The sequence below is a fragment of the Acinonyx jubatus genome, chromosome B3, assembly GCF_027475565.1.
Source record: "Acinonyx jubatus isolate Ajub_Pintada_27869175 chromosome B3, VMU_Ajub_asm_v1.0, whole genome shotgun sequence".
In the NCBI taxonomy this organism is placed as follows: Eukaryota; Metazoa; Chordata; class Mammalia; order Carnivora; family Felidae; genus Acinonyx; species Acinonyx jubatus.
In genome coordinates this window covers 18,394,069-18,401,222 of record NC_069386.1, presented here as the reverse complement: position 1 = coordinate 18,401,222, position 7,154 = coordinate 18,394,069, and the positions used below count along the sequence as shown (strand labels likewise).

The 7,154-nt window shown below is 51.8% G+C and overlaps 1 protein-coding gene across 6 annotated transcripts in view; it reads left to right on the top strand.

The window, feature by feature from the left end:
- The first annotated feature begins 3,997 nt into the window (after positions 1-3,997).
- Positions 3,998-7,154, top strand: part of ADAMTS17 (ADAM metallopeptidase with thrombospondin type 1 motif 17) — a 343,518-nt gene continuing 340,361 nt past the window's right edge. For 4 of the 6 annotated variants that reach the window (XR_008299007.1, XM_027067938.2, XM_027067937.2 and 1 more), the window contains exons 1-2: positions 3,998-4,182; positions 4,670-5,040. Coding sequence is in view for 5 of the 6 variants with exons in the window: in XM_027067938.2 (XP_026923739.1) it covers positions 4,104-4,182; positions 4,670-5,040 (450 nt within the window). In the remaining variant the exon portion in view is untranslated. The remainder of the gene's footprint in view (positions 4,183-4,669; positions 5,041-7,154) is intronic. The other 2 variants (XM_027067940.2, XM_027067939.2) reach the window with 1 other exon arrangement.

The window sequence follows — 7,154 nt, the reverse complement described above, 5'->3', positions numbered from 1 at the left end:
TGTCCTCCTTCAGATATATGTGCAAAAATGGAATTGCTGGATCACAGGGTAGTTCTATTTAAAATTTTTTTGAGGAGCCTCCATACTGTTTTCCTTAGTGGCTGAACCAGTTTACATTCCCTCCAACAGTGCATGAGGGTTCCTTTTCCTCCACATCCTCATCAACACTTTTTATCTCTTGCCTTTGTGGTGACAGCTATCCAAACAGGTGTGAGGTGATATCTCATAATGGTTCTGATTTGCTTTTCCCTGATAGTGAGCGATGCTGAGCATCTCTTCATGTACCTGTTGGCCATTTGTAGGTCTTCTTTGGAAGAATGTTGATTTGGGTCCTTTGCCCATTTGCAAATCAGATTATTACTTTTTTTTAAGTTGTGTGATTTCCCTATATATTTTGGATATCAACTCCTTACCCCATACATGGTTTGCAGACATTTTCTCCCATTTCATTTTGTTGGTGGTTTCGTTTGCTGTGCAGAAGCTTTTAGATTTGATGTAAAATCTACTTGTTGAGTTTTGCTTTGTTGCTTGTGCTTTTGGTGTCATCCAGAAACATCATTGCCAAGAACAATGCCAAGGAGCTTGCTCCCTGTGCTATGTTCCCTTGTTCTGTGAGTTTTATCATTTCAAGTTTTACATTACGTCTTTAATCCAATTCAAGTAGATTTTGGTGAGCGGTATGAGATAGGGGTCTAATTTCATTCATTTGCATGTGAATATCCAGGTTTCCTATCACCACTTATTGAAGAGACTGTCCTTTCCCCTCGAGTATTCTTGGCTGCCTTGTCAAATATTAGTTGACTGGAAATACCTGGGTTTATTTCTGGGTTCTTGAATCTGTTCCATTGGTCTGTGTGTCTGTTTGTATGCTAGAACTCTACTGTTCTAGCTATATTGGAACTGTTCTAGCTATATATATAATATATATTATATATTATAATATAGTATATAATATAAAATATAATATATAATATAGCTATATTACTACAGCTTTATAATATAGTTTGAAGCCAGGAAGTGGGATACCTCCCCATCTTTGTTCTTTCTCAAGGTTGCTTTTTCTATTTGGGGTCTTTTGTGTTTCCATACGAATTTTGGATTTTTGCTATTTCTGTGAAAAAATGCCAGTGGAATTTAGATAGGGATTGCATTGGACCAATAGATCATTTTGGAAGAGAGGCTTAAACTTCCAATGGTGACTGATGAACACAATGGTGAGAGGCAAAGGGGATTCGGACTCATTGAGGCCAGATTAAGACCGTTAGAAGGTCTGTCTATCAGCTCCATGTGCTTGCTTCTAAGTTCTGCTTTTCATTGTTGAGGCTGAAAGTCTTCAACCTACGTGCCGTGGCTCCCTTATATTTTTTTAGGTTTCCTGTTAGATTCTGCCGAAAAGAGGCTCTAGCAGGAGATCAGATGGCAAGAAACAGAGAGAAGGGTCTGGTGTTTGAAGTTGCTGGTGTAGCAATGGGCACGGGGGCAGTCTACTTCACACGTCTGATAGATCCAGAGCCAACTGTGACTGTGTCTTCAATAGTGCAGCAGAGGCAGAGGCCCCTGGGGCTGGAATGCACCACAGGGGCAGGGGCAGCATTTAATCACTGAACTTGTGATTTCAGCTCTTCCTAACTTTTGTAATCAATTCTCCATGTTAAACTCCTCTGCTTGAAATACCTATAATGGTAGCAGTTATCCCACCTGGACCCTGACATATATCCTTTCATGCAGTTTAAAATAAAAAGAACGCGAAACCTAAAAAAAAGTTTGGTGTGTATCCTTCCAGACTTTTCCTATGATCTTACCATACAAATGATTTAATACTGTGTGTGTTTATGGAAGTCTTGACATTTTCATGTGCATTATGCTGCAACTTGATTTTTTTTAAATTGACAACCAGTCTTAGAGTTCTCTCCGTGTTGTTATACATATGAGATTATTGCATGCAATTGATGCCTTGTGTTTTATTAGCCATTTACGTAATGATGGATATTCAGGTTTTCAATATTTTTGCCCTTTCATAATGCACTGTGGTGAACATTCTTATATGGATGCCAGTGTTTCTCTGTGGTAGTGAACCAGAAGAGGAATTGCAAAGTTGTAGGGTGTGGAGCATTCAGATTTTACTACGGTTTGCCCAGTTATTCGTCAAAAGTGGCTGTGCCAATTTACATTCCCACCCACGGGCAGGAGAACGTCTCCAAGGCTTGATATTTCCAAGCTCTTTGGTCTTGGACAGTCTGGGGGATGGAACAGTATCTTGCTGGTGTTTTAGTTTGCATGCTCCTAAGGACTGATGCATTTGAGCATCATGTCGTAGGTTGATGATGACTACCTCAAATGGCAGAAGTAATTGTTCTTATGAAGCACAGTGGCTGCTGTTCCCTGGCTTTCAGGGGCAGGTCTGCCCCAGGAGGCTCTTTTGCTAACAAAGCTGCATCAAAAAGCTCACCACAATTTCTTGTGCCATCAGCGAGGGGCTGAGGCTGCTGTCAAGGGGGAGGGAAAAAGCTCCAAGCCTTTTTTGGACAAGTGTGGACGTGTGGTACCTAGCAGTGAGTGGCAGCCTGTGGAGCTAAGTGGCTAGCAGCGGTCAGCCCCTGTGGAGGGCAGGGGTAGACAAAGCAGGAAAGGATTCCATCAGCCATACCTTGGAGGATGCGCAGAGTAGCGAGTTTGCTACAGTAAAAGCAGTGGGCTTTATTGAGAACCAGGAACACAGTTGACTCCTGGGGTTAATTAAATGTCATGGAAGCTGGACAGTTTTCATCACTGGATTCCTTCTTTCTAAAAAAATTTTTTTTTATTAGTTTATTTTTTGAGAGAGGGAAAGAGAGCAGGGAAGGGGCAGAGAGAGAGGGAGACAGAATCCCAAGCAGGCTCCACCATCAGTGCACAGAGCCTGATATAGGGCTCAAACTCACAAACGATGAGATCATGACCTGAGCCAAAATCACCAATCAGACACTTGACAGACTGAGCCACCCAGGCGCCCCACCTCTGGATTCCTTCGGATAAATTTTAGATTTTGAAAGGCCCCAAGCAGAATCCACTAAGAGTGCTGTAATCTCTCTGCTTTGAGAAAACAGTAACAGGCAGGACACGGAGTGGAGGGGGGAGACCCGAGAACGGGGAGTGTTTCAGTTAATTCTATTTTGCTTTGTTTTCTACAAGATGCTCCTTGGGAAGCTAAAGGAATCATCTTTCTTGCAAACCGCAGTTATACTCTGGTGGGAACAGAATGAACTCATTTTGTTGCCGGAAGATTCAAGTCCAGGCTTTGCCACTTTGTACGAGTTTCCTAACCCATAAAATCAGGCTAATATGGCCTCCTGCCTGCCTTTGAAGCCCCTTGCTGTTCATTGTAAGCAGCACCGGGCTGGAAGTCAGGACTACGCTCTAGCTCCTGTTCTGACAGAAACTTACCGGGTAACTTAGCAAGCTTCTTAAGGTCTCTCTCCCTCAGTTTCTCAATCTGTAAGAGGGTGTGATCATGCCTGGACTACTGGCTTCTGTGAGGATGAAGAGGACAGGAGGTGTGAGGGGTTTGGATAAACACCGCCGTGTTGTATGTAACCATCAGGTGTGCAAGAAGTATACAGAGGCAGACAACCCAAACTAGTTTTACTCTAGATGCGGAGAGAATATGGTTTTATGGTTGAAACCGGCCTGTCTTCTTGGCACGCGGGTCAGCAGGGTCAGAGAGCATTTTGACAAGGAGAACAAACTCTGAAGACCCACTCAGGTGTCCTCCCAAGTCCTCCGGGCTAGCGCAGCTCCAGGAGGCTCCCTCGCGCCACCTGGTGTCCCATCCCCGCCACTGCCCAGAAACCACGTGTAAGAAAGTGCTTACAACCTAACTACGCACCCTGGTTTAGACTTGTCCTAGCCAATGGGGAAGCGGGAGGCGGGGCAGGGGAAAGCGAGAGTCCAATCGCCCCCTGTCTTCCGAGGAGAAGGCGGGGCTTGGGATTTACCACGTTGGGTTTGTCCGCAGCGCTAATTACTTTTTCCAAAGGCTGGAGGGCTTCACTCCGGCTGGCGCCGCCGCCTCGCGAGCTCCTGCTCCGCCGCGACCTTCTGGGGGGCTGCTCCTCCCGGATACCATGTGTGACGGCGCCCTGCTGCCTCCTCTCGTCCTGCCCTTGCTGCTGCTGCTTTTTTGGGGACTGGACCCGGGCACAGGTAGCGCTCCCTCGCCCACCGCCCCTTCCTTGCTCGTGCCTCTCGCGGCCACCTTCCATCTACCCTCCCGAGGCATCCTGGCGGCCCCCGCCTGCCTGCGCGGCCGGGGTCCGGCGGTGGACCGCTGACAGCGCTCGGGGCCGAGGGGGTGCGGGCCGCGGCGGAGGACCGGGCTCCAGGCGGCTCCCGGGCGGCAGCGCAGCCGCCGGGTCTCCGGATGCCTGTGCCGCGCCGCTGGCCCGGAGGTGCTCCGGGCGGCCGGGCTGGAGACCTTCCCCGGGTGGCGCGGGGCCCGGGCGGAGGCGCCGGCCGGCACGGAGGTGCCGGGGTGAGGGAAGGGAGGGGAGCGCCCGCCCGGGGCCGCGTTGTCCCCGCGCTGGCTCAAGTGCCCAGAGCTGGACCCTGTGCGCGGCGGGCGGCCGGAGGGAGGGCGGGCGGCCGGGCGGGCGGGCCCCGCCGCGCTGACGCGTCTCCTCTCTCCCCGCAGCTGTCGGCGACGCGGCGGCCGACGTGGAGGTGGTACTGCCGCGGCGGGTGCGCCCCGACGACGTGCACCTGCCGCCGCTGCCCGGGGCCCCCGGGCCTCGAAAGCGCCGGCGCCCCCGCGCGCCCCCAGCCGCCCTGCGAGTCCGGCCCGGCGAGCGCGCCCTGCTGCTGCACCTGCCGGCCTTCGGGCGCGACCTGTACCTGCAGCTTCGCCACGACCTGCGTTTCCTGTCCCGGGGCTTCGAGGTGGAGGAGGCCGGCGCGGCGGGGCGCCGCGGACGCCCCGCCGAGCTGTGCTTCTACTCGGGCCGCGTGCTCGGCCACCCCGGTTCCCTCGTCTCGCTCAGCGCCTGCGGCGCCGGCGGCGGCCTGGTACTGACCGCGCCCCCTGCGGGTCTGCGCGTCTTTCTGTCATGGAGCCAGGGGTGGTCCCTGGGGGAGGTTGGGATGAAGTGGGGGTGCCTCGGCGGGAAGTTCAGCCTCCAGGGGTGCTCTCCTGCCGTCCGAAGGGAACCTCGCCTCTTCCCGCCCTGACCTTTCAGAGGGTGTCTGAGCAAAGGGGTTGAGAAGGGAAGCGTCTAATTATCCAGTGCCTTCTTCTGGATAGTTAGATCCAGTATTGATCCAGTAGCCAGGTAGTGAACCTCTGAAGTGCACAGGGACTGCGCTGTTCGGGGGTTGCATAAGAGGGTATGCCGCAGTCCGCCCAGGGAAGCACCGGTGTGGTGAAGAAACCTGTCAGGCCTCTGGACTGAGAGGCGCACTTCACCCAGGTGTAGAGAGAACACTATTGATGTCCATCTGCACAGGTGTGTATGTGTGCGCCTCCTGGGGAACACTTTAGGTGTATATCGCATCTATTCTTGGATGTGGGGGTAGGGTAGTGAGCACTCATTCACCTTCCTTCTGTCCTTTTGAGTGTTTACCCAGAGAAGGAAAGTTTGGAGGGGTCCCCTGCCAGGTCACTACACTTCTCTTCTTAGCTGAAACGTGAGAACCAAGAGAGGGAGTGTTCATACCCTTGTTCCCTTATACCACAAGCAGCCAACCTCAGCCAGGCCTGAGGGGTGCTTACCATTGGTGAGAAGACCCCCTTCCAGTCCCCAGAAGCGCCCTTGCTGTGGCAGTAGCTACCCCATCCTAGGGACCCTGCTTTGCTACATTTGAGGCACTGTGATAGTGCTCGGAGGGGCCGGGGACGTTTTGTGCACCTCTGCCCCGCTTGTGCTCCCGCTTGCTCACTGCATGCTGGTGCCCAGCCAAATGCTTCTCAGCTCCTCCATTGTGCCCCCTAGGAGTGCACATGGCTGGCAGATGGGCTGCCCCACCACAAAGCTTGGTATCGGCTCAGAGCATGAAATGCACAAGTTGTTTCTCTATCTCCTGTCATGATCGGCCTCTGGGGATGCAGCGCCTGCTATTCTTTTGCGTCTGTTCTTCCTTGGCAGAAGAGATGGCTTCCCCCACCTTTGCCTTATCTTGCTCCACCGTCTAGAATTCTCTAGCCCTTCCCCCACACAGTATGCAACAAGTCCTCCAGAATCTGCAGCAGAGCCAGAGAGCCTGGGGGTCCAAGTCTTTATGTAAGACTTCTGCTTTCTTCCCAGCCCTGTAGAGGAACTCTGGGGGTAATTTCCTAGGATTGGCTTTCACTGATTCTCCTTGAAAGACTTTTCTGAGTCCTGATCAGCATGATCTGCTTTTTGCTGGCCTGGGAGAAATTGGCGTCTTTGGTTAAACAAGGAAAACGGACCGTGGAGGGAGTCTGTTAGGAGCTAATGTGGAACAGGGGGCAGAGAATGTGGGCTGTGGGTGAGGAGTCTTAAGTAGGAGTGAGAAAGTCTCAGATCACCGTAGGACTCGGGTCAAGGCTGTATCATGTTCTGGGAGGGACTGGAAGGCCCACATCATTTTTCCTGTTTTTGCCAAAGTGTTTAAAGTCTAGGTCACATCACTGTACTGTACATGGAAACATCTGAATCCCATTTGCTGTGGTTTAGTGAGTTTCTCTAGAGGTCAGAGTTTATACTTCTTGGTGTAAAGTTTCCAGCGAGGAGCTATCTGCGAAGGGGCTGAGGGTGGAAATCTGGATACCGTGGATTCCAAATCCTCACAGAGTTGAAAGCTGGGCCCTCTCACAGGTGGCATCTGAGCTGCCAGAGAGGGTTCACTTCAGTCCTCCGGTGTTAGGGAAGGCTGTCCTTCCCTTCAGCACCATGTGAGGGCGCTGTGCTTTAGATAAAGGAACCCCGCCAAGAGGCTGAGTTCAGCGTATGCCAGCCGCCGGTGCACCTCTAAAACTTGAGATTCTAAAATTCCTGCGTGAGCAGACGCCTCTGTTGTTTAGTCTGCTGTGTTCATCCTGTTCGTATGAGCTGGATGTCGGACACTTCTTCCCAAGTACACTCTACGGAGGAAGGCTGGAGGCAGGAAGGAAGAGACGGCAGCGTGGTGACTTGGAGCGGGCCCCTTGGCTGCGGGGTAGC